The sequence below is a fragment of the Sorex fumeus genome, unplaced genomic scaffold, assembly GCF_029834395.1.
Source record: "Sorex fumeus unplaced genomic scaffold, SorFum_2.1 ptg000007l, whole genome shotgun sequence".
NCBI lineage: Eukaryota > Metazoa > Chordata > Mammalia > Eulipotyphla > Soricidae > Sorex > Sorex fumeus.
Window position 1 is genome coordinate 22782910 of NW_026606064.1, and position 27674 is coordinate 22810583.

General features: G+C 42.5%; 1 protein-coding gene across 1 annotated transcript; it reads right to left on the reverse strand.

Annotated features, from left to right (window-relative positions):
- Positions 1-425: 425 nt before the first annotated feature.
- On the reverse strand, positions 426-27114 carry PRRG4 (proline rich and Gla domain 4). The gene is made up of 6 exons (XM_056136197.1): positions 26939-27114; positions 26512-26634; positions 16572-16735; positions 14143-14191; positions 10969-11101; positions 426-3284 (listed from the first exon to the last, which is right to left on the reverse strand). Exons 2-6 carry the CDS (start codon positions 26609-26611, stop codon positions 3050-3052), a joined length of 681 nt encoding a protein of 226 aa, XP_055992172.1. The 5' UTR covers positions 26612-26634; positions 26939-27114; the 3' UTR covers positions 426-3049.
- Positions 27115-27674: the final 560 nt, after the last annotated feature.

Below are 27674 nucleotides of genomic sequence, written 5' to 3' on the forward strand. Positions count from 1 at the left end.
GTAAAGGGGCCAGGATATATTACAGCAGTTTTACCTGGACTTTATTCTCAGCTCCATATTGTTCCCCAAGCATTGAGCATTGCGTGGTGCAGACCTGGAGGTCCCTGAGCACTATGGCGGATGCCCTAGAGGCCCTAGCTGCTGGCCTGGCAGGGCTGAAGCAGCATCATATCCTCGGCCCTTTGCACTGAAGCATCTGTCCCGTTGGCTGTGAATTGCTGGTGGGAAGCCTGGGCCTCCTGAGGAATGCTTGGGAGAGCTATTTCCTCCCCCTGTATCCTTCAGCTCAAAAAGTTGGCAAAGTAGAATTTATCTCTGATCTTTCAAAGAGGATTAAATAAAGTGCTTATGTAAAATCAAAGTATGACTAATAGTAGTAAACTTTTAATAGATAATATAATTACTTCAAAAAGACCATTTTCATAATTCCATCTTAAGGCTGTCAGATGATTTGTTTTCAATAAATAAACAGTCTCTGAGAATCTAAAATGGGAGTCCTTGACATCTGAAAGGATTGAGGTCTTGTTTTTATCTGATTTTTTTTTCAAAGTTCATTGTTCTTTATATGAGATAATTAAAGGGTCAGGTATGTAATACAGAGGTTGAGCTACTTCCCTTGTATCCCACTGATCTTTTTTTTTTTTTTATTAGTGAAACACCATGAGGTACAGTTGTAGATTTACAATTTTTTGTGCTTGGGATTTATCTGATTTAAGATGATTTTGGTTTTAGGGGCTGGAGAGACAGTAAAGCAGGTAGGGCATTTTGTCTTGCATGTGGCTGACCTGGGTTTGATCTTAGCACTCCATATGGTCTCTGAGTTCCACCAGGAGTGATCCCTGAGCACAGAGCCAGGAGTAAACCCTCAGCACAGCTAGGTGTGCCTTCTCTGCACATACCCGACTCTGCAAAAAACTAAAACAAAAACAAAAACAAGTAAGATGGTTTGATTTTAACAGAGTCTCAGCTCAATCCCAGCAGGTACCCTCAAGAAACAGGAAACAATAGATTTCCCAAATTTTATTCCAAATGTCCTTTCAGGCAGCACAAAAATCTTGGTAAGCAGGAAAGTTATCTTCTTTGATATTCTTTATCTCTGCTCTTCTTATTGACCACTTCACAGAAGTTGTTGATGGAAAGGTCTTGCTGGCCCAGAATGAGGTCTAGTGGAAGCCTGGACATGTCCTGTCCTGCCTACATGATGATCCAGATCACACACCTGTGGTCTGGGCTCCTGAGATCCCAAGAGACTCAGCATAGCTTCAACATGGTTTATGGTTCTGGCCTCACTCAGGGCAACAGAAAGAGTGAGAGCTCTCATAAGAGGTGTTTTTTAGGTGGAGGGAAGAAGTGGGAGTGGTGGTATGGGTACTGGTTCACACCAGGGAGTTCAGGGATTATTCCTGGTGGTTCTTGGGAGACCACATGTGGTGATGACAATTGATGCCAGGATGGCTGTGCCCATGGCAAGTACCTTATCTGCACTTATACTATCTCTTTGGCTGCTCAGTTGTTTTTTTTTTTAAACCACTCACCCATAATAAAACATGACTGGTAGTACAAATTAGCAGTAAAACCTAAAAATGTGGTAAGTGCTAAGAAATAATTTGAAATATAGGAGATGGGGATTTAGTTCACCATGGGAATGGTAGAACACTATCTTTGCATGTGTGAGGGACTGAGTTCAATCTGGTTCAATCTTTAGCACTGAAATAATACACACATATAAAACAAAGTGGTTATATCAAGTCACAAATTTATACTGAAATGTTAAATTCTTTGACGTTCTTATACTTAAAGTGAAAGTTTATAAAGAGTGGATCCCAATATTATGACTTGAGATTATATAATAATTAGAAACTCTAATTCTTTAATACTCAGTATAAAAAAATCTGGAACTTTGATTTCACACAAAAAAATTCATGCACAGTTTGCCAGTTTTAGCCATATCATCCCTAAAATGGATATTTTTGTCTGTTTTGTTTTGGGGCTACACCTGGCAGTGTTCAGCGCGTACTCCTGGTAGTGCTCAGGGGACCCTATGCAGTGCTGGAGACTGACCCAGCATCACCTGCATGCAAAGCAAGTGCCTTATTCCTTGACTATCTCTTTGGCTCAACACTTAAAAACAAAAGTTAACATAAACAAAAAAATCACTCTTTCTTCCTCCCCTTCCTTTCCTTTTGCTGTTGATTTGCTAATGGGGATTGCATACTTGGTTGCAATGCACTTACACTTTCATCTCTGTGCTCTTACACACTGGCTTGTGGTGTACCAGAGTTCATACACTTTTTTTGTGACACAGGAAATCCACACAGCATGCTGACTGGACTGAACTCAGCATGTGGGTGTTGCTGCAGATCAAACTCAAGGCTTCATACCAGCAAGGTAGGCTGCTTTTCCTGAATTCCCAGGTCTCAAAAGTGCTCTTCCTTCCTTCCTTCCTTTCTTCCTTCCTTCCTTCCTTTCTTTCTTTCTTTTTCTTTTTTCATTTTTTTTTGAGGGCAGAGCTGGAGGGACACACCTAGTGTTACTGAGGGCTACTCCCAGTTCAGTGTATGAGGATCATTCCAGAGGTGCTCAGAGGACCATATGGAGCCAGGATTAAACGGAGTCTGCCAGATGCATAACATGTGCTCTTGGAGTCATCACCCCAGCCCCAGAAGGGTTTGTCCTCATTTTTCTTTAAAAAAATTTTGGGCCAAACCCAGTGGTGCTTAGGGCTTACTCCTTAGCCCTGTACTCAGAGATCATTCCTGACAGGGCTTGAGGATCATCTGGGATGCCAGGGATCAAACCTTGAGTCCATTGCATGCAAGTCAAATAGTACTCACTGTACTATTGCTCCAGCTCGCTCAGGTACAGGGTGTGAGAAACATTCTGGAGTGTGTAAGACGCATGATTATTCCTCCTTTATTCCCTGCAGTGTGTCATAAAAGTCTGAAAGTGATGTCCCCTTTTTGATCCAGGGGAAATAATGCATTCACATAACACGAATATCCTCTTCTTGGTGGAATGTTCTCTTCCACCAAAGCATAATGAGATTGGCTTAATGAGATGGGAGAGACATAGACTTTTTAAACACCCTAAACTCTTTTGCTGGCCCAGGATATGGTGGTGGTGGCGAAGCATTGTGTTTTCTGGTGAGTGCCACTGCTTGTTCATAAGAAGGGAGTCCTGAGTCCTCCACTGAAGGTGGTGGTATGTTCAATAAAGCCTCTTCGGGTCTTCTAAAAATGATGGTGGGGGCATGTCTGTCCCTTCTCACGTAGGCAGTCGGAGAACTAAATATAGAAAAACAACATTAAGGTCTAGAAAAGGCAGCATTTTAGGTCTACAAGAGCTAAGATGGCAAAGTTAAGAGACCACACTACTTTGAAAAAAGTTGAACCTAATATATTAAATAAAATAGTTTTATTCATGAATTCTGAAAGAGTCTTGGTATGGTGAAAGACCAAAAGCTTTAAAATCAGGAACTTGAGAGAGCCCAACAGGCTGCATGCTTTACATACAAGAATCCAGAAATTGATACCATCACCCCAGGAGCAGTTCCTAATCACAGAGCCAGGTGTAGCCCATGAGCACCACACAGTGGTCCCCTAAATCAAACTTAATAAGAAATAAATATTGGGAATTGAGCTGTTTAGTAAAGGCGAAAGAAAAACCAAAATTCATAGTAAGGAACTAGAGTTATAGTACAATGAGTAGGGCATTTGCCTTGCATGAGACTGACAGGGTTTGATTCCCGGCACCCCATATGGTCCTCTGAGCTCGCCAGAAGTAATTCCTGAGCACAGAGCCGGGAGTAACCCTTAAGCATCATTGAGTGTGACCCAAAAATCTTAAAAAAAATTCATAGGTAGTCTTCTACCTCTACTCAGTATTTACATTATTTAAATCAATAAGGATCCTGGTACCATAAGTGGTTCCCTGAGTACCTCAGTAATGATTTAGGAGCACAGAGCCAGAAGTAAGCCCTGAGTACCCCAGATGTGGTGGCCCGCCAAAAGAAATTGGAGGGAAGGAGAAAGAGAGAAGAAAGACAAAAGATATGTATAGATATAGGAACAGGAATATTAGTCGTTAAATAGTGGAGAGGTGACTAAGAGCATCACAGATCTAGTTATGGACTTAACATACTCCTGCTGTCAGAAACCTGGAATGTATTCATTGTAGGCTAATCATTTGCCACTTTTATTAGCTTGTGGCTGAAGGTCTATGTATTCTTCTATGTTGGCCTTCACACATTTTGGAGGAATGGGGCACACCTAATGGTGCTCAGGGCTTAGTCCTGGCTCTGTGCTCAGGGATCACTCCTGGTGGGGCTTGAGGGGTATCGAACCTGAGTCAGAAATTTGCAAATCAAGTGCTTTACCCACTCTGACCCAGATTTTTAATTTTTTTTTCTTTTTGGGTCACACCTGGCGATGCACAGGGGTTACTCCTGGCTCTGTACTCAGGAGTTACTCCTGGCAGTGCTCAGGGGACCATATGTGATGTTGGGAATCGAACCCGGGTTGGCCGCGTGCAAGGCAAACGCCCTACCCACTGTGCTATCTCTCCAGCCCCCTCAATTTTTTTTTTTTGCTTTTTTGTGTCATACCCAGCGATGCACAGGGGTTACTCCTGGCTCTGTGCTCAGGAATTACCCCTGGCGGTGCTCAGGGGACCATATGGGATGCTGGGAATTGAACCTGGGTTGGCCGCGTGTAAGGCAAACTCCCTACCTGCTGTGCTATTGCTCCAGCCCCCAGATTTTCAAATTTCAAGGTAAAGAAATAATATAAAAATATCATCAAAGTAACTATTTACACAGTAGTTTCTTTTTATTCCTTTTTCTGGTTTTGAGGTCACACCTGACAGTGCTCAGGGATTATTCCTGACTCTGTACTTGGGGGTCACTCTGGAAGGTTCTCCAGATACCATAGAGAGATCCATGGCCTTCTGCATACAAATTAAGTGCTCAGGGAATGATCTGTCTGGCTCTGCAAGCAGTAATTGGGCCACACCTGGTGGTGTTCAGGACTTCTGAACTGCACTCTGGGATCACTGGAGGTTTAGGGGACCATATGGGATGTTGAAAATTGAACCCGTGTCAGCTTCAGGGAGGCAAGCACCTTACCCACTGTACTACATATTGCTCTAGCTCTCCAAACTAATTTCTGGCACACATCTTAAATAACTGAAAACAGAACATATGCATCTGTAATATCTCAAATAATCTAAAACTGTTGCATTCAAAAATTATAGAAATTAAGAAATAAAAAGATCTTGTTTCTTATTTCTTGAAATTTTATTTTGAGAAACAAACTTTTCTGGAAACTCATTTTTTTCTCAATTATTCCCTCAGTGTTCTCCCACCTGTGGACTGGAAAGTTTGAAAAGAGAAAATGGAACTATGCTGGAAGATTCCTGGGGCAACTGATGGAAAACAGTGAGTATTTAAAAACTAGGATAGGGGGTATGGTGCCACCAGCAGGTCAATCTGTACCTGTGAGGTGAGTGCATCAGCAGCTTGATGGCGCCTTCATACTTCCAGATACCCCAAAATTGCTGCTGTGCCTTTGGCCAGACCGCAAAACCTTGGGGCAAAGTTTACCAAGAAAGTAAATGGCCAAAAGTTAGGTATGTGGGAAACACACCCACAAACCACCTCCGGCCCAGCTATATAATTGGAGGCATGGCCTCTCTGGTTCCTGATTGAACTGCTTAATGGCCATGATCCCAGAGACTCAGAAATAAATCTCGAAACCCAGCAGCTTTTGGCAGAAATGCGTCCGGTCCCTGCAGTAAGTTACCGGTGCTGGGCCACCCCAGGTGGGAATAGGTTTCTTGACTTGGCCTGTTTCTCCTGGGGGCCCAGTGGCCGCCATCCTTCAGAGGCCACTGGACAGTCAGGTTTTGGCCCCCAGTGACGAGACACGCAGGGCCTCATGGGTAGGGGATGGAGCCAGTCTTGTCCTCCCCACCCCAACGAGACCCCAAGTGATCACCCACGAACAGCCTCTTTGGCTCCTGATCAAGCTGCCTAACGGCCATGATCCCAGAGACTCAGAAACAAATCTCGAAACCCAGTGGCTTTTAGCAGAAATGCGTCCGGACCCCACAGTACGTTACTGTCTCCGGGCCACCCCAGGGAGGAAAAGGTGTTGTCACTCTGCCTGCTCCCCCTTGGCGGCTCGGTGGCCGTCATCTTCCAGAGGCCATTGGACAGTCAGGCTTGGGCCCACAGTGATGAAACTTTTTGGGCCTCAGGGGGTGGGGGGGGAGCCAGGCCTGTCCTCCCCATCCCACCCCAATGAGACCCCAAGTCATCACCCATGAATGGCCTCTCTGGTTCCTGATTGAACTGCTTAATGGCCATGATCCCAGAGACTCAGAAACAAATCTCGAAACCCAGCGGCTTTTGGCAGAAATGTGTCCAGACCCCGCAGTACGTTACTGTCGATGGGCAACCCAAGTCATCACCCATGAACGGCCTCTCTGGCTCCTGATCAAGCTGCTCAATGGCTATGATCCCAGAGACTCAGGATCAAATCTCGAAACCCAGTGACTTTTGGCAGAAGTCTCTCCAGATTTAAGTGTTAAAATTTTGGAATTTCAAAATCATATGGCCCTACTGCAGCTACGCAACATCATATGTTATTCATAACCAGCAATAGAACACAAATTGTCTACTGTTGCCTTTTCAGCCGATCTGAGTGTTGGGGTAAAATCTCAAATAATAATGGTGGGTCTGGTGTCGAAATATTGAATGTGATCAAAGTAGAGAGAGAGTAATGTGGAAACTGCCCCACAGGTAGGGGAAGGGTGTGGGATGGGGATATACTGGGGGTTTTGGTGGTGGAGAGTGGGCACTGGTGAAGGTATGAGTGTTTCATTGTATGACCGAGACTTAGACCCGAAAGCTTTGTAAATGCCCTCACGGTGATTCAATAAATAAAATTATAAAAAATGAAAAAAAAAGTAAGGTGGAGTTCATGCACAATTCAATCAGCTAATCAGTGGCTGAATAAATAGCAGTACTCCTACATAAAATAAAATAAAATAAAAACTAGGATGTCCAGTCAATCTAGTATGAAAGGTCACTGGGGGCTAAAAAAAAACTCAGTGTGTTATCATGAGGGTCAAAGCTAGACAACAGATAAAATGATCTGTGAGCTGTATAGCATTAGACTACACCAGCATTGAGTATAATCAATCTGACTTTTAAAATGAGAGCTAGCCTGGCTGACAAAGTTTTACAGTGATATATATATATATATATATATATATATATATATATATATATATGATTGACACCACCATGATACCATTTTGCTCTCCCTGTCTTTGAATTCTATGTCTATTCTCATGCAGGGAAGAAGCTAAGTTTCACGTTAAAAGGTATCAGGTAGAGAGATGTAGCGATGCAGAAGAGTAGAAACCTGGAAGGAAAACAAAGGAGATGGTAGAAGAAAATAGCACATGTGAGGACACTGAACAATGGCTGTGCTATCACAAACGCCAAGTGAAACGTAACATGAGGGCATACAAAAAATTTCTGGAGAAAATATGAGTAGGGTGGAAAAGAAAGAAGAGTGAGTTAAGTGGCTGGGCAATAGGCCAGCCTATCCTGGGCAAAGATAGGGCACTTGCCTTGCAAGAGGCTGACCTGGGCTCAATCCCTGGCATCCCATATGACCCTGAGCCTCCCAGGAGTAAGCCCTGAGAACTGCCAAGTATGGCAAAAAGAAAAACAACAACGACAACAACAACAAAAAGAAAGAAAGAAAATGAAAAAAAAAGAAGAAAAAGAAAGGTGAGATAAAAGGCAAGAAGAGTATTCAAAATATTTTTCTGCCTATTTCTTCATCATCTTTGAGTTTCCAAGAATCTCCCAACTTGTGAAAAAGGCCATTTGAAATAGAACCTTAATCCACAATCCTAGAAAACATAATGACCTGAATCATTTCCTGTCTGTTTAATAGGAAATTTACTACAAAGCTTGGGATGGAGAAAATAGTACAGGGTGGTAAGGTGCTTGCCTTGCATGCAGTTGACCCCAGCTAGACATCCAGCACCACAAACTGCCCCCCAAAAAACTACCAGAAGCAACCCCAAGCAAGAGCCAAAAACGGTTCCCAGCTACTGACCCCCCCCCCCCCCCCCCCCGACACTCTCCAAAGAAATCTGTCTGCTCAAAAGATAATGTCTGGGGCTGGAGCGATAGCACAGCAGGCAGGGTGTTTTCCTTGCACGCAGCTGACCCAGGTTCTATTCCCAGCATCCCATATAGTCCCCTGAGCACCGCCAGGAGTGATTCCTGAGTGCAAAGCCAGGAGTAACCCCTGAGCACCGCCAGGTGTGACCCAAAAAGAAAAAAAATGGCTTAAGAAAAATAAAGCAGGTTGCTAGAGCCAGGGAATTAAAAGGTCCAGACTTCCAGTAATTAAATAAATTAGTACAAATTACAAATGTAGAGCACTGTGACCAAAGCTAACTCTGTATTGGGCTGGGGAGATACTCAAGTGGTAGAGCACATGCCTACCATATGCAAGATCCTGAGTTGGATCCCTAGCACCAAATGTCTCCCTGAGCACTACTGGCGTGACTCTAGTGACCCCAAGTCTGGTGACCACAGTGGTGACTAGGGCCTGTGCTCTAGTGCCCATTTAGGTCATGCTCTACCAGGAATGCCAGGGCACTGCTGGGTGTGATATTTCTAAAAATAAATAGATGAACAAGCACCATGCTGCATATATATATATGTATATATATATATATATATATATGAGGTTTATAAAGAGTAGTTCTTAACAGCTCTCATTAACAAGAAAAAACATTTTGTAACTGGGGCTGGAGAGATAGTACAGCAAGTAAGGTGCTTGCCTTGCATGTAGCCAACTCTGGTTTGATCCTTGGCACCCCTTATGATCCCCAATGCACCACTAGGAGTCCTTATTGAATGCAGAGTCAGGAGTAACCCCTGAGTATTGCCAGCTGTGCCTCCAAAACAAAACTAAATTAAAAAAAACCCCATTTTGTAACTATGTGTGATGATGTACAAACTAAACTTACAAAAGCACTATATTCTATACCTGAAACTATAATAATGTCAAGTATACCTCAACATAGAAAGGAAGACTTAAGATAGAATATAGGGTTAAGGCATTTGCCTTGCTTATAGGTTATGCGCACAAATCATGTTAATTCCCGATGGGGCTGTTCTGGAATTCCAGCCTGAGGATATAAACTTATTTTATATTTACATCCTCAGCCCGTTTTCTTTCTTCACTTGAGTCCTGTGCATTCTATACATTTGTATCCTTCTGTCCTTTCTCTCATCTCATTCAAGGAGCTTGCCTACTCTCACAGCATTAGATTTAATCTGCCAGTAGATGAATCCTAAATCATATCTGTTCCCTTAGACTCTTACCCTGACAACTTTTAAAAAATTGTGGAAAGATATATATACATATATATTATAAAATCTGTCCTTTAAATATTTAATATGTACAATTGAGTGGTATTAATTTTATTCACACCATTATGTATATCACAACTAGTTCCACAATTCTTTCACCAACCAGTCACCATCAAGAGCTTAGTTACAGAATTTGAAAGTGTGAATTGGGGTATATAAGCGTCAGTTTCAGGGAGCCTAGTCAGCACTTCATAATTTTTGTTTTTGCTTGTTTGTTTTGTTTGGGAGTACTCAGGAGTTACTCCCAGTTAACTCTGCGCTCAGGGGACTATGTGGTGCCAGGAATTGAACCTGGTCTCCTGCATGCAAAGCATGAGCTCAGCCGATTGAGTTATGTCTCCAGCCCTGGTGTTTTTTTGTTCTTGATTTTGTTTTGGAATAGCCTTATTTCTATACTTACTTACCTGTATTTACTGACTATAGAATATAGTAACCTTTAAATTTTAACAAGGATTCCAAAAATTATTTTTTGTTGTTGTTGTTTACTTTTGGGCCATATCTGGCAATGCTAGAGGTTACTCCTGGCTCTGCACTTAGGAATTACTCCTGGCAGTGCTTCGGAGACCATATGGGTGCCAGGGATTAAATCCGGGTTGGCTGTTTGCAAAGCAAGTGCCTTACCTACTGTACTGTCTCTCTGACCCTTAAAAACCTAATTAAAAATTATTTTTCTATTTTGGTAACCACATGACACAACCAGTTAACTCTTTGACTCAGAATAAACTGCAGGAGCTCTTGCCTTTGTAAATAATTGGGGTATACAGCTATCTGCCTCCCGTCTTAGAAGGAAATGCTGAAAAAAAAAAACAAGCTGACATTTGTGGAAGTAATTCTTTTGAAGGCCTTTAGAAATAGCATCACCAAGATGTTAATGTAATTGTTAAGTAAAGCAATGGATAAGTTTCACAGATTGGAGGAGACTGGGGAGACATGACAGCTCAATGCCACGTGGTATCTCAATCTTGGAGCAGGAAGAGAAAGTCAATAGAAAAACTGCTAACTTTTTTTTTTTTCTTTTTGGGTCACACTCGACAATGCACAGGGGTTACTCCTGGCTCTGCGCTCAGGAATGACCCCTGGCGGTGCTCAGGGGACCATATGGGATGCTGGGAATCGAACCCGGGTCAGCTGCATGCAAGGCAAACTCCCTACCCACTGTGCTATTGCTCCAGCCCAAAAAACTGCTAACATTAAAGTCAGTAGTGGCACAGTGGTCTGAAGAATGGCACTTGAAAAGCACTGATCTAAATAAAGTTTGGAGTTCAGTTAATAGAAATGTACCTGTGTTTGTTTTTCAGTTTTGACAAATGCACTCTGGTAATTGTGAAAATGGAGGGAAAGATATATGGGGACTCTGTGCTATTGCTGCAACTTTCATATCTATCTAAAATTTTCCAGAATAAAAAACTTATTTACAAAACTTAGATTTTGCTCAATCGATTTAAAAATCACAATATATAATACGTAAGAGTGAATGAAGTATTTTAAATTTTGATACTTACCCTAGATGTTGTTGTCTGTTACATTTAGTAATACAAAGATAATAACCAAGTAATCCAAAAATGACCAAAAATACTCCAGCAGCAATTAGGCCAGTGAGAATGCCCATAACATCAATTTTCTCTCTGTTTTCATCTTAGAAAGAAAGAATATAAAAGACATAAATATAAAAGGGAAAAGCACCACCTTTATTTTTTTTCCTTTTTTTTTCCTTTTTTTTTTTATTAGTGAAACACCATGAGGTACAGTTGTAGATTTACAATTTTTTGTGCTTGGGTTTGATTATACAATGATCAGATACCCATCCCTCCACCAGTGCCCATTTTCCACCACCATGGATAATACTCCCCCCACCCCCATCCCCCCATCTCTCCCGCCTCTGTGGCAGGGCAATCCCCTGTGTTCTCTCTCTCCTTTTGGGTGTTGTGGTCTGCAAAAGAGGCATTGAGTGGCAAACATGTTCAGTCCATAGTCTACTTTCGACATGCATCTCCTCTCCTGGGAGGATCCTCCAAACACCCTTTATTTGGTGTTCCCTTCTCTATCTGAGCTGCCCTTTCCTCTAGAATGCTCGACTGGCCACTAAGCTATGGAGTAATCCTCCTGGTGCTGATCTCAGCTATTCTTGGGTATTAATCTCATACTTTGTTACTTTATATCCCCCAGATGAATGCAATCTTTCTATGTCTATCCCTCTCTTTCTGACTCATTTCACTTAGCATGATACTTTCCATGTTGTACCACTTGTATGTAAATTTCATGACTTCATCTTTTCTAACAGCTACATAGTACTCCATTGTGTAGATGTACCAAAGTTTCTTTAACCAGTCATCTGTTCTTGGGCATTCAGGTTTCCTCCAGTTTCTGGCTATTGTAAAGAGTGCTGCAATGAACAAACAAGTGCAGATGTCACTTCGACTATACATTTTTGCCTCTCTGGGATATATTCCCAGGAGTGGTATTGCTGGGTCAAATGGGAGCTCAATTTCTAATTTTTTGAGAATCGTCCATACTGTTTTCCAGAAGGGCTGAACCAGTCGGCATTTCCACCAACAGTGAAGGAGTGTCCCTTTCTTGCCACATTCCCGCCAGCATCGGTTGCTTTTGTTCTTTTGAATGTGGGCCAGTCTCTGAGGTGTGAGATGGTATCTCATTGTGGTTTTGATCTGCATCTCCCTGATGATTAATGATGTAGAGAATTTTCTCATGTGCTTTTTTGCCATTCGGATTTCTTCTTTGAGAAAGTTTCTGTTCATTTCATTGCCCCATTTTTGGATGGGGTTGGATGTTTTCTTCTTGTGGAGTTTAACCAGTATTTTGTATATCCTGGATATCAACCCCTTGTCAGATGAAGCACCACCTTTTGATTTCAATAAGGTTTAAGCATACTATTAAGTATTTCATAATTAGCACTGATTCTTTAAAATGCCTTTGTGCTAGGGGCTGGGAATGTGGCTCAGTTATAGAGCATGATTCTCATGTGTGAAACCCAGGGTTCCAACCCCATTACCACAACAAAAACACCTTCTTCCCTCCAAAGAAGACTGTGCTAAATTTACCACCTGAATGAAATTTTTTTTCGGGGGGTGGTGCACACGTAGCAGTATGTATTCTTAATTATATTCTCAGGATGTATTCTTAATTATATGCTCAGGGATCACTCTTGGTAGGGCTCAGGGACTATATTCGGTGCTGAGGATTGAACCCAGGTCTGATGTGTGCAAGGCAAGTGCATTACTTGCTACATTGCCTCTACAGCCCTGATCTCAATGAATTTTAAATGCCCTTCCTGAAAGCTCTTGTTATGGTTTTATTTCTTTTTTTTCCCCTTCTCTTCTTCCTCCTCCTCCTCCCACACCCAACAGTGCTCAGGGCTTACTCCTGCCTCTGCACTCAGGGATAACTCTTGTAGAGCCTGGGTGACATTATGCGGTTCTGAAGAGTGAATCTAGGCTGGTTGTGTACAAGGTAAGTGCTCTACCTGCTGTACCATTGCTCTGGCCCCAATTATGGTTGTATTTATTTTTTAAAAGTTTGTATTAAATGGATATTGAACACTAAGTGGAATAGATACAGTCTTTGCTCAGCTACGTACACTTTGGCATTAATTCAGGTTAATGTATTAAACAACTATAGTGTAGATATTTATGATATTGTCTCTCTCTGGTTAGATCCTACTTAAGGAAAATGAAAACGTAACTGGCAAAAAAATTGCCTAAAAAGCATAAGAAGTGATTAATATATTAAAAAAAAAAGGTATCCCCTACCTAGAAGTTAAGTATACTATCAAGCAGTATTTTCAAAATTTTTATTACATACTGTAGCACTGTAGCACTGTAGCACTGCCCTCCCGTTGTTTATCGATTTGCTTGAGCGGGCACCAGTAACGTCTCCATTGTGAGACTTGCTGTTACTGTTTTTGGCATATTGAATACACCTTGGGGAGCTTGCCAGGCTCTGCCATGAGGGCGGGATACTCTCAGTAGCTTGCTGGGATCTCCGAGAGAGATGGAGGAATCAAACCTTGGTCGGCAAAGCAAACACCCTACCCGCTGTGCTACAATAAAAACAACAACAATAATAATAATAATAATAATAATAATATGTGGGAGTAATGAGAAAACCTTAGCAGTTATAAGACTAACAAGACTCATTTCTACACCATGGCTTTCATCCCCACTCACCGATAGTAACTGCTGTGAGACAGGGAAAGAAACTTTTCCCTGTCTCACAGTACTTATTTGATACAGTGATTTCTTTAGTTGTTTACAGTAATTTTTCAGGTAAACAATGTTCCCACTTCTAATCCCAATATCTAGATATCTTAATTTTTCTAGAATAATAGTAATTCTATCTATAATAGTAAAAAAATTATAAAGTTGGCTACTTGAAACTAATGAGGTCCTACTTTTATTCTGTACAAGTCTTGACTTGTTGGACTGTTTAAAATACCTTTTAGTCAATTATCTCATTTCCCTAGTATCTCACCAAACTTGATTCTCAGTGTATAGATGAATATGCCTTTCTCTGTTTCCGGAGCCTAGTGTATAATTGAGAAAAATTATTTGGATTTACAAGGCATGCATGTTGAGCAATACAACTTGAACAATGAAACTAATATATTTACCTATTAGAAATATGGGAAAAACATTCGATTACATTAATTTTTGCCTTACCGGTTTTTGTGGTGGGTCCTTTCGTTGAATAGTCTTGCCAAAATTTCATCTAAGAAGAAGATAAATACATCAAGTTTATTTAATGTTTATTTAATGTCTTTATTATCATCTCACTTGATCACAATGACCAAGACTCGGGGCAGTATATTCTTGGCATGTGCCACAGGTATGAGACCAGTTCATTCAAGCTGGAGGGCATGACTCACTTTAATTAAAGTTACCACTCACCACTGTTTCACCCAATTCCAGAATTGTTTAGGAAGTTACCACCGGTGCCAGCATTCTACCACTGTACCCCACTACTCTTCTGTCTCCTGCCAAGAGCCCCCATTCAAACATCAAGGAAAATTTTAGCATTAAAATATTGGTGAGGGGCCAGAGAGACAGTACAGCAGGTAAGGCACTTGCCTTGCATGCAGCCAATCTGGGTTGGATCCCCAGCATCCCAGATGGACCTTTGAGCACCAGCAGGAGTGATCCCTGAGTGCAGAGCTAGGAGTAACCCGTGAACATCGCCGATGTGGCCCAAAAACCAAAAAGAAAAATAATGATAAAAAAGTAAAAAGTTGGGGAGGAGCCAAAGAAATAATACAGTGGGCAGGGTGCTTGCCTTGCACTCAGCTGGCCAGGGTTAAACTCCTGGCATCCTGTATAGTCCCCTGAGTCCCACCAGGGATGATCCTTTAGAGCAGAGCCAGGAGTAAGGCCTGAGTACCACCAGGTATGACCCCCACAAAAAATGTTGATGATGAGGGACCCAAGAGGCAGTACAGAGGGCAGGGCCCTCAGTGCAGGCCAAAAACCAAGGATAAAAAGTAGAAAAAATTGGTGAATCTATACCAAAAAAAATTGGTGAATCTATACCAAAGGTTAATATTAAGGCAGTAGACTCCTTAAGTATGAAAAGAAGTCAAAATGTTTCTAAGCTTTGTGCCCCTTTGTTAACAGGTTTTTTTTTTTTTTTTGAGAAATATTGCTGATTTGGAAAGACATCCCTGAGATTGTTCAAATTCATTGCTACATGAGAGAATGGAAGTAGATTTTAAGGTGCCATGATAAAATTAGAAAATAAGCTTGTGAAAAAGAGAGCAGAACTTCAACAGGACCAACTATAAAACACGCACTTTAGTTTTCTTTCCAGTAAGTGCAACAGATGCCTGCAGGGAAATGGGAGGTGGAGGAACAATAATGGAAGAATGAAGAACTGGGTTCCTTTGCCGCTGGTTAGGCAAGATACCTGGGAAGATACATAATGACCAAAGAGTGAAAAGGAACTCCTGAGAAAGGGGGAAAGGAGTTGCTTTATTTAACTTACAAAAGTCAAGATATGAGTCACATTCTTCGAGACAACGTCAGATTATAACAAGACAGTGCTGTCTGTCTCTTTTGTACCTTGTCAAGGTTAACAAACAGGGTTTAACTGTATTTTAAGGAAGACCTTATAAAAGTTTCTCCCTTAAATTATGTATATACCAAAATATAAAACTTCTGAATGCGAGGATTTTATATTATGTATCCTCAGGAACTAGCAGAGCACTTGGCATATAGTAGAATTAATACATACTTGAAATATAAATACAGAAATCAAAAAAGGTAAGGTCACTGAGGGAAGACACAGCTTTGAACCTTGAATGACTGAAGCCTAGGTCAGAGAACTAATTCAAATAATATCCTGTAGTTTAATTCTGTTCTATGATTTCTTTTAATAATATTTTTTATCTAACATTATACACACAGAAAAACCACAACATAATTGATAGTTCATTAATTATAACAATTGGTACAAAATCAAGTTGGAACAGGCTATTAGCATCTCAATGAAATGGAAAGATATAACAGGTACATAATCCTGACTTTTGGCGGGGGACATACCCAGTTGTGCTCATGATGGTGCTCAGGTTTACTCCTGCGTCTGTGCGTAGGGATCACTCCTGGTAGACTTGGGAGACATTATGGGGTGCTAGGGATTGAACCCACGTCAGTCACATGCAAGGTACCTTTATCTACTGTTCTATCTCACTGGCCCCTCATATTATTATTTTAAAAAATTTGGGCCACATCTAGTGGAGATATTCCTGGCTTTGTGCTCAGAATAACCTTTGGTGTTGCTTGCAGGACCATATGCATCACTAGGGATGGAACTAGGACCACCACAAGACAAACATCTTACCTTCTATGCTATCTCACATGCTCCCAATTCTGATTTATTTTTAACCATAAAATCAATAATGACAAGAGTGCCATTTTCTTAAAATGTAATAAATTTCAACTAACATCATCAACCAGAAGCTGGAAAGACAGGACAGGGGTTAAGATGCTTGCCCTGCATATGGGACAGCAGATGGCTCTCTAGTGACCCCCAAAGCACTGCCAGGTATGGCTCAATGTCACTCCCCCCCACCTTGACCCCAAATTATCAATCAAATTACCGTTTTATCTTCATCCACAAAAATTTCTCTGGCTTCCTCATAATTACAAAGTTCTTCCATACACTCTCTTTCTAGGTCACCGGGAGTGAAGAGCTCCAAATCAAATCTGTTATATAGAAGACGTCTATGTATGAAAAGGCTTGCTTCTTCTTTTGATGTGAAGACTAATAAAGAAAAAAAAATTCAAACAGTGATAAAAATAAGGCAGAAAATCACCATTTTAACTGTATGAAAAATAAGCAGATCTCTAGACGTAGTTATATTACACCAGACTTTCTTTTTTCTGTTTTTGGCTTTTTAGGTCACACCTGGTGAAACTCAGGAGTTACTTCTGGCTCTGCACTCAGGAATTACTGCTGGTGGTGCTCAGAGGACCATATGGGATGCCAGGAATTGAACCTGAATTGGCTGTGTGCAAGGCAAATACCCAACCTGCTGTACTATTGCTCCAGCCTTACACTAGATTTTTTTGCATGGTTTTAAAATCTTGTAAAGAGAAACATAAGAAAAAATAACTTTTGCTGAATATAAACTATAAATATTAGAGCACTGTAGCACTGCCCTCCCGTTTGATCATCCATTTGCTCAAGCGGGCATCAGTAAATCTCCATCGTGAGACTTGTTATAACTGTTTTTGGCATATTGAATATAACACAGGGAGCTTGCCAGGCTCTGCCATGTGTGCGGGATACTCTTGGTACCTTGCCAGACTCTCCGAGAGGGACAAAGGAACAGAACACGGGTTGGCCGCGTGCAAGGCAAATGCACTATGCACAGTAGGTAGGGTGTTTGCCTTGCACACGGCCAGCCTGGGTTCGATTGCCAGCATCCCATATGGTCCCCTGAGCACCGCCAGGGGTAATTCCTGAGTGCAGAGCCAGGAGTAACCCCTGTGCATCACCGGGTGTGACCCAAAAAGCCAATAAATATTAGTATAATTGATTATGTTAAAAATTATTAACAGAGCCAACAGTCTGAATATCAGATTTCCCCCTAGACAATTATTTTTCCTTTAATGAAAGTCCAGGTTATTCTATTTCTTTCTTTTTTCTTTTTATTTTGGGGGACACATCCAGTCATGCTCAGGGGTGACTTTTGGCTCTGCACTCGGGAATTACTCTTGGCAGTGCTCAGGGGACCAGATGGGATGCCTGTGAATGAACTTGGTTCAACTGCAAATGCACTACTAGCAGTACTATTACTCCCTTAACCCAGGATATTCTATTTCTAAAGAGTTCCCAATTACCTTCACTGGGAAAATTAGTCTGATATAATGCACAGGGTATTGGGCCAAGAATTAGAAGAGATTCTTAATTTTGATTTGGTGTTATTAATTGTGTATCATGTACCGCCGGTAAAATTTCACAAGGACATGAACTATGAACTAAATAATCACTTAGGGTTTTTTTTTTTGCTTTTTGGGTCACACCCGGCGATGCTCAGGGGTTACTCCTGGCTCATGCACTCAGGAATCACTCCTGGCGGCGCTCGGGGGACCATATGGGATGCTGGGAATCGAACCTGTGTCGGCCATGTTGGCTGCGTGCAAGGCAAACGCCCTACCAGCTGTGCTATCACTCTAGCCCCATCACTTAGGTTTTTTAAGTTTTAAAAGAATAATTTTAAAACTTAAAATAAATTTTAAAAGAAAAATTTAAACATGTACAATATTTAAATAATAAATAATACAGGAATCACATCTAGGATCTTGCACAAGGAAGATACAAACTCTAATAATCTAGCCATATCCTGGGTCCCAAGACTCACAAAGTTGGGACCCATTTGTGTGTCACATAAACAAAACTAATGATCTTGCTCCAGATCATATTACCAAGACTGGAACTCAAATTCTCTGAGACTAACTACACCAAGGGGAAATGACCAGGGTATTGCTCAATGGTCGAGTAAACATGCCTTGTGTGTTGTGTGTTGGTCCTGGATTCTCTCCCTGACACCAAAGAAAAAAACAAACAAGGAAGCAAAACAGCCCCCCACCCCACAAATACTTAAAGGAACTGAAAAGTGTTGGGTTTTCTCACTTTAGCATTGTTCTCCCATTGTTCATCGATTTGCTTGAGCAGGCACCAGTAACATCTCTATTTTTCTCCTATGTGAATCATTATATATATATATATATATATATATATATAGTTTATTTGGGTCACACCCGGCGATGCTCAGGGGTTACTCCTGGCTCATGCACTCAGGAATCACTCCTGGCGGTGCTCAGGGGACCATAAGGGATGCTGGGAATCGAACCTGTGTTGGCCATGTTGGCTGCATGCAAGGCAAATGCCCTACCCGCTGTGCTATCACTCCAGCCCCATGAATCATTATATTTTGATGGATTTATATTGTATATATAACATATATAATATATTTGTGTTATGGGTCTTTGATTTTATAATTGATTTCTTTTTTAAAAATTTTTATTAGTTGAAACACCATGAGGTACAGTTGTAGACTTACAAATTTTTGTACTTGGGTTTCAATTATACAATGATTGAGTACCCATCCCTTCACCAGTGCCCATTTTCCACCACCACTGATCCCAGTATCCCTCCCACCCCCACATCTCCCCATCCCACCCTGCCTCTGTGGCAGGGCATTCCCTTTTGTTCTCTTTCTCCTTTTGTGTGCTGTGGTTTGCAAAAGAGGAATTGAGTGGCAATCGTGTTCAGTCTATCGTCTACTTTCAGCATGCATCTCCCTGGGACGATCCTCCCAACACCCTTTATTTGGTGCTCCCTTCTCTATCTGAGCTGCCTTTTCCCCTAGCATGTGTGGCTGACCTCCAAGCCATGGAGAAAACCTTCTGGTACTTATCTCGACTGTTTTTGGGTGTTAGTCTCCTATTTTGAGTAACATATCTATTGTGAGACCTGTTGTTACTGCTTTTTTTGGCATATAGAATACCTCACGGGTAGCTTGCCAGGCTCTGCCGTGTGGGCGAGATACTCTCAGTAGCTTGCCGGGCCCTCCGAGAGGGGCGGAGGAACCTACTATAAAAGAAAGAGTATATTCAAATGAACAATCAAGGCAGCTCAAGACTGAGAGAGCATGGCTTGAAAAACCAGTAGGATTTTTGTGCCACCTTAGGTTGATCATTTGCTCTTTTTTTTTCTTTTTGGGTCACACCTGGTGTTTCACAGGGGTTAGTCCTGACTCTGCACTCAGGAATCACTCCTGGCTGTGCTCAGAGGACCATATGGGATGCTGGAAATTGAACCCGGGTCGGCCGTGTGCATGGCAAATACCCTACCTGCTGTACTATCACTCCAGCCCCGATCATTTACTCTTAAACACTCGAGAACAGTCAAGCCTTGTCCAGGATATTTTTTTCTATTAAACTAAATGTTCCCCAACTTATTTGATCTATCACACTTAAAAAATATATCTCACTCAATGTCCCTAGAAAAATCTACCTTTATAAAGTGAACAACAGCACCACCCTATTGCACCTGCAACTATTACTCCTCCCTAGATATGGGGGGGTGCACCCCCAGGGTGTACTGACCACTTTGGGAAACACTGCAATAAATAATCACCCTTCCAAACAACTCTGAACCTTATTAAGCTGCTCTGTTTAGTATAGTATCCTCTGTACTGTACTGATCCAGCAGCTTCTGAGACAGTGAACTGTGACTCATCTGAGTTAAGAATTCCTCTAAGTGTAAAACAGGCACAGAATTTCAAAGACTTTATTTTATATTGGTTTTGGGGCCACATCCTGCAGTGCTCAGGACTTATTCCTGGATCTGCACTCAGAAATCACTCCTGGCAGGCTTTGGGGGGCCATATGTGGTGCTGGGGATTGAACCAGCGACGGCCACACATAAGGCAAACACCATACCTGTTGTACTATCACTCTGGCCCAAATATTATATTTTAAAAACAATGTGAAAGGTTTCACTAATAATGTTTATTTGCTTATATTTTAAAATATTTTAGACATGTTAGATTAAGTATAGTAACAATTTTATTATTAAAAATTTTAATAATAATACATTTTATTTTATTTTTAACCTTCTAAGATGGCTATTATCTTATTTTTTGATTTGTTTAAATGGTGGTCATTAGACAGGGGTGGGGCCGCGCAGCCAGAGCGGGGTGACAGGCAGGATGCTCTTGGCTCTCAGACCCCTCAGACCCGTGTGAGGTGTGCCTTTCGATCTAGAATCACCGCTGTGGCTGGGACCCACTGTCCCGTGTTTCAGCCGCCATAACCCTGCAAGAATCTGCCCCAGTGTTCCCGTTCATAAGAATCCGGTGTGGCCCCGAAACAAAACGAAGATTCATCTCGGCTCTTCACCTGCGAGACTACCAGACGAAACCTAGAGTATTCTGATCGCCCTTATCGTTCTTCTGGAAGATCAATTGGTTTGGTTTGGGTTTGTTTGGGGCCACACCTGACTGCGCTAAGGTCTCACTCCTGGCGGTGTGCGGTCAATTATATGGGGTACCCGGGGATCAAACCTGGGTCAGCCGCGTGCATGGCCATTTCTCTGGTTCCAAGATCGGTTGCTTTCAACGATGTTTCCACTCGCTAAAATTTTTATACATTTTTATCTTCCAGAAGATTTTTATGAGCGCTGTGAACCTCATACCTTACTTAATAGTGAATATATTTGTTGAGAGCATTAAGAAAATTTAAGTGTTTATATAATTATGTATCTAACTTTACATTTAGTAATTAAATGTTTGGGAACTCCAACGAGTGGAGTCATGTATGTGTATATATATATTATGCATTATATATTATATATACATATATATAATATATATATATACACTATCACTGTCACTGTCCTCCCATTGTTCATCAATTTGCTCGAGCGGACCCAGTAATGTCTCCATTGTGAGACTTGCTCTTACTGTGTTTGACATATCGAATACATCACGGGTAGCTTGCCAGGCTTTGCGGTGCAGGAGAGATACTCTCGGTAGCTTGCCGGGCTCTCTGAGAGGGGAGGAGGAATCGAAACCTGGCTCGGCCGGGTTGGAAGCGTGCAAGGCAAACACCCTACTGCTGTGCTATTGCTCTCTCTCTCTCTCTCTCTCTCTCTCTCTCTCTCTCTATATATATATATATATATACACACTCAAACTGAGAGGCAACTAGCTCAGAAAGGAGAAAAAAGGAGCCATTTTAAAAACAGTTTGGCTCTCGGAGTCAGAGCAATAGTATAGCAAGTAGGGTCTTTGCCTTGCGTGCTACCCCCAAGGGTTCTATCCCTGGCATTCCATATAGTCCCCTGAGCACCACCAAGAGTGATTCCTGAGTGCAGACCCCAGAGTAACACCTGAACAATGGTGGTGAGGCCAAAAACCTTTAAAAGAAAGAATTTTTTTTTGGTTCTAAATAAGGACTGGGTGATAATGGGAGGTAAAGTGATATACATGGTACCCTATCAATAACATTCTAAACCACAGTGCCTCAAAGGAAAAAGAAGAAAGTGCCTGTCATAGACGCAGGCTGGGGATGCAGTGGGAAACTGGGGGCATTGATGGAGGGAAGTGGATGCTGGTGAAAGGATTGGTATTGGAATATTGTATGCCTGAAACTTAATCATGAACAACTTTGTAACTCATTAGGATTCAGTAAAAATAGTCCTGTAGCACTGTAAAAAAATGGTGTGTCTAAGTTATTAGACTTCTGTTGACTAATGCAATACTAGAGTAATTGTTTCTGTGTTCTAATTAAGGCAGATGAATTATCTGAATTCAAGGGAAAACTAGAGTAGTTGTTTGAAGACACTCTAAAAGGTAGCCAATGTAATGAAATATTTCTGTACTTTCATCTCCTTTTTTATTCTTGTAGTTTTATGCTACCACCAAATGGGGCTAGAATTAAGAATGTCCAAGTCTTTACCAACATGCATCAGCGTTCTTGCAATAGCTATTGTTTAAAAAAAATTAAAGGGGCTGAAGTGATAGCACAGCGGGTAGGGTGTTTGCCTTGCATCGGCTGACCCGGATTTGATTCCCAGCATCCCATATGGTCCCCTGAGCACCACCAGGAGTAATTCCTGAGTGCAGAACTAGGAGTAACCCCTGTGCATCACCGGGTGTGACCCAAAAAGCAAAAAAAAAAAATAAAATAGAGTTCTGAGTAGTCTCCTTGTTCTCCTATAGTCTGTTGTTGTTGTTGTTATTATTATTATTATTAACATTCTGGAGTAGCTAAAGGTTTTCAAGGCCTAATCTCATTGCCTTTGTTCTTGCTATTTCCCTCAATATAACTTTGAGCTTTCTTTCTCAGCTCCTGTGGTATTTGGTTTAGTGTTACCTTGAACCACCATCCCCACCCATTGTTCCCTGTCACTCCCTGACCCTTTGAGACTTTGTTTTTTCAGTACGACTGATCATCACCTGGTATGCAATAGCTTTTTATTTTCTTTGCTGCCTTCACTGGGGAAAGAAGCTTCATAAGCAGGGTATTGGTGCTTGTCACAACAGGTACTCAAAAAGTTTTCTATAGTGGGAAAAATCTTAAACCTCAAATCTATCCGTTGAAGCAATTCGTAAGTATAGTTGGTGGTAGTTAGCTTGGCTTAGTGTTTTTTGTTTTTGTTTTTGATTGGGGGCCACACCGGGCTGTGTTCAGGCCTTACTCCTGGCTCTGCACTCAGGGATCACTCCCTGGCAATGCTCAGGAGAACCACATGGGATGCCAGGAATAGAACCTAGGTTGGCTGCATGCAAGACAAGCACCGTACCTGCTGTAGTATTGATCTGACCCAGAAGGGGGTTTGAAACGCTAAGCTAGCAGTGAAACTGACTTAGTTATACCTGCTATATGAAAACTATTTTTAGAATGGAGAACAAGGCTGGAGAGAGTACAGGACATAGGGTTCTTGCCTTGCGTGTGGCTGACTCTGGTTTGATATCAGGCACCACACATGGTTTCCCAAAAACCTCCAGGGATCACTCCAAAGCACAGAGCAAGGAACAGCCTATGAACACCTCTGAGTCTGACCCAGTCCTACCACCCACAAAAGAAAGGGGAATTAAAATTCTGCTTCTGTACTGCTACATTCCAGATACACATCAAGTTTTACATTTTATTGGCTTTAAAAAAACCCCTAAATTTCTTATTTAGCAGTCTTTTGCTCAAGAATATTATCTAATAAAAATATTCTCTACCTTCCCATTCTTCTACTTTCAATTTAAATAATAACTACTCATAAAAACTTTTATTGCCACTGAAATGAAATTTATGCCAATGAAAATCTTTGTCCCTCATGAAATGTGTCTTTCAGGATTGCTGTTTTGTACTTCCTAAGTGTGAAAGTTTATATTTTGATTGTATTTTATTTTTAAGATTGTTTGCTCTGATCTTTTGAGGGGGCGGCAACACCCAGCAGTGTTCAGGGTCTACTCCTGACTGCACTCAGAGGTGGTCGAGGGACCATAGAGATGTCAAACATCAAATGCCCTACCCACTGTACAGTCTCTCCAGCTCAATTTGATTGTGGTTGACCTTAGACCTTCAGAATCTTATAAAACGCTCCTTTGTCTCTCCTATGATTTTAGGAGCCCTACTATCAACACCCCACCCCCACTCTTCTTTTTTTGTTTGTTTGTTTTTGGGACTATACAGGACTTACTTCTGGCTCTGCTCTCAGTGATCACTCTTGAAAGGGCTCAGGATGCCATATAGTGGGGTATTGAATTTAGGTCTGCAGTAAGCGACACAAGTGCCTTAATGCTGTATTATCTCTCCAGCATTTTTTTCCTAATTTTTCTTGACAGTACCAGGAATTGAACCCAAGGCCTCACAATGCAAGAGAGGGTGCTGCCACTAAGCAACATCCTTGGTCCCTAGCCTCTGTACTTTTGCAATGGCTTCCCAGATTCTCTTTCTATTACTAGTCTCTTTTTGTAGCTATCCTCGAAGGCCATTGTCATCTGAAAAGCACATTCTGTTGCTTCAAACCATCAACCCAGATAGCCTATTTCCTCCTTTCTCTTCCCATAATTTTACATTTTTATCCCCATAGCTTTCTAAATTCCTCTGAAGTCATTTTCAACTCTGTCCTGAGTCTTTATCAGGATTCAGAGGAAGGTCTCTTATTTTCCTCCTGGCTTCCAACTTACTTATTAGAATCTACTTGCAGTTAGAGAGCATTGACTGCTTCCACATATTTCCTCCAGAAACAGGCTATTTTTTTCTTTTTGGGTCACATTCGGCGATGCTCAGGGGTTACTCGTGGCTTTGCACTCAGGAATTATTCCTGGCGGTGCTCAGGGAACCATCTGGGATGCTGGGAATTGAATCCAGGTTGGCCATGTACAAGTCAAATTCCCTACCTGTTGTACTATCACTCCAATCCCTCCAGAAACAGTCTTATCACTACTTTTTATTTTTAGACCACACCCAGTCATGTTTACGGCTATTCCTGGTTTCTTGTTGGGGTAACTATGTGGTGTTAATGATCAAAACTGAAGTTCCTACATGTAAAACATGTGCTTCAGCCCTTTGAGCCAACTTCCCACACCTTATCCCTAATCTTTCTCTGCTTTTGGCACTGGGTTCCATCCTCTGCCATGTATTTATGGAGCTCCTGCCAGATTAAAAAAAAGTTGTACAGCCTTTTTAACTTCTGCATCCTCAGTACATAGCATGAAGCAACAAAAAGTGTAACACATAGCATGCGTTAAACAGAATAGTTACTAACTGAACAAATCAGCTTTTAAAACATATAGGACCCCTTAGATACATCGCTCACAGATAAGACCAGACTTTCCCATTCAAGCATGACCTCTAAATTCCTTTCATAGTTTTTCATGTCTTTCCTATCTTATACTCTGTGAATGATGCAACACACTCAAAAGTATTTTGGGGAAGATTCCTCCAAAATCTCTCTCTAGACTATCCAATTGCTTTGCCACCCCAGGTTGGTATTATCTAATGCACACATACATGTACACACAGAGATATACCCTTAAGATGTTGAACACAATTAGCTATGTTAATGATTAATAAGTCATTCAGGAGTAACAGTGTAACGAATCCTTCCCAAATGAAAGCCGAGAATAGGAGCAGCTAAGAAGGAATGAGGGACGGGGGTTGTGGGGGAGTAGATCTAAAGCATTGGTTCTGGTGAGAAAACACAATGGTCACATAGAGAAAGAAGGCTGAGTGCCAAAAGTTTCTTTTCCTTGTTTTTCCCCGTTTCTTATTTTTCTAGATTAGGTTTTTAAAATATGGGCAGGAACGGGTCTGAGTGTATAGAACAGGAACTCAGGAGGCATGTAAGTTAGCAAGCCCTAAATCTAATTTTTTTTTTTGAAACTTCTGACTTTTTGTAAGTCCTGATTATCAGACACATAAAAATCAGTAAGAACTGCCTGTGCAGTCTGCCACCTGGGTTCAATCCCCTGCATCCCATATGATCCCAAGGACTGCCAGGAGTAACCCATGAGCTAGGTGTGACCCCCAAACAAAACAAACCAAAGTCAGTAAGGACCCACGATCGCTCCTCACTCCCTTTCATTGTTTCACAAAGAAATTCAAGCTGAAAAGGGTTAAGTAACTTGCCTGGTATCTCACAACAAGTCCAGGCTAGATCCTGAACTCCCTGAATGCCATCTTTCCAGGAAGCACAAGTAATTACGTTCATTATAATTACCAAATAAGCCTCGTCTAGAAAAAAACGGCACTCAGTGATTTTTCTCGAGTTGCAATAGGTTTCCAATTCAGCCAGTTAACCGCAACCCAAGTCTTAAACATATACTTGCCAGAAAAGACCTGTAGAAATAAATTTGTACAGATTGAATCTGAACACAACAACCGCAACTCGACCAAATAGGCCAGCGACCAAACAAAAAAAAAAATTTTTTTTTTTTTTTGGTTTTACTGCTAAAGGCAAGTCCCTCACTTGCTACCCCCTTCTCGTTTGAGACCTGCGAACTTAGCTCGGATTTGCGCGCTTACTTTCTCCGGCATGCCTGGGCTCCTGCGGTCTTCTTGTGCAATGAGGAAACGCGACGGTAACTCTGGGCAGTTGACCGAGCAGAACCAGAAGTGTCAACATAGTCCAGCAAACCGTCAGACAAGCTGAAACAAACGAAAAGAACAGCAATACTAAGTGAAAAGGAGAGAACAGAAAGATCTCCCAGCCTGGCAAGGTGCTTCTGGGGGGGCGGGGGGGGGGACGCGCGTCGGCGCCCCACTGCGGCCCGCGCGTGTGTTTTCGGTCCCTGGGAGGGGGTGGGGGCTGTCCTCAAACTCGTGCGGGCAAGTGGCTCGAGCCAGCTCCTGGAAGCAAAAGTTTCTCTCTCCCACTCTGCCCGAGGCCGAGCGGGCACTGTCAACCCTTCCTCGGATTTCGAGTCAAAGCCCCAGGCTGGGCGCCGCGCACCTGCAGCTCCGCGCTCATGTTCCAGCAGCTCCGCGCGCGGGGAGCCCCGCGGTGGGGTGATGAGATGCTGCCCGCGTTCGGACGCGACGGTCCACGCCCCTCGCCGCGCTGCTCGGGGCCTCGCTCCTCGCAGGGCCACGATCCGAGAGGGGAGGCGCCGGGGGTCGGCTGCAGCGGCGGCGGCGGCGGCGGCCTGGCTGGCGGGGACGATCCGGGAAGCGGCGGAGCGCGGCAGTGGCCGCGGGAGGCGAGGGCTACCTGTGACCGCCCGCCGCGCTCCTCCCCCAGGGGGCCGGCCTCCCTCGCGCCGCGCCAGCCCTGCCTCGGCTGGGCGTCTCCGGAGAAGCCGCGCGTCGCTCTGTTCGGCCGCCCAGGCGTCTGCCCGGGGCTCTGGGCGAGCCCGGCAGCCTGTCGCCGCTTCTGGCTCCGCTTCGGGAGCGCGGGTGGCGGGTTTGGAATTCATTTGTCGACCGGGCGAACTCTGGGTAGCATTTCAGTTCTGTGCTCAGCAGGGCTACCGATTGGCGCTTCCAGCAGGCCAACTTTGAGTTTGGGGATCCCACCGGCCTAAGAGTCCTTGGGAGTTTCCTTCCAAATGTCTTGAGAGGGTGGCCCGGGAAAGGAGAAAGAATCTCGGAGAAGAAAATGACACCTTATTTAGGAAACTGAAGTGGGAAGTCACCTGAATATTTATGGACTGGTTCTCACTGGGTTCTGCCAGGCCTGGGACTTCTCC

Coding starts and splice junctions, on each gene's coding strand:
- PRRG4 (XM_056136197.1), bottom strand. CDS start 26,611: ATGTTGACACTTCTGGTTCTGCTCGGTCAACTGCCCAGAGTTACCGTC. Junction 16,736..26,511: donor GCCCAGGCATGCCGGAGAAA/GTAAGCGCGCAA, acceptor TTTCTTTATTAG/TCTTCACATCAAAAGAAGAA. Junction 11,102..14,142: donor AGGACCCACCACAAAAACCG/GTAAGGCAAAAA, acceptor TTTCTTTCTAAG/ATGAAAACAGAGAGAAAATT.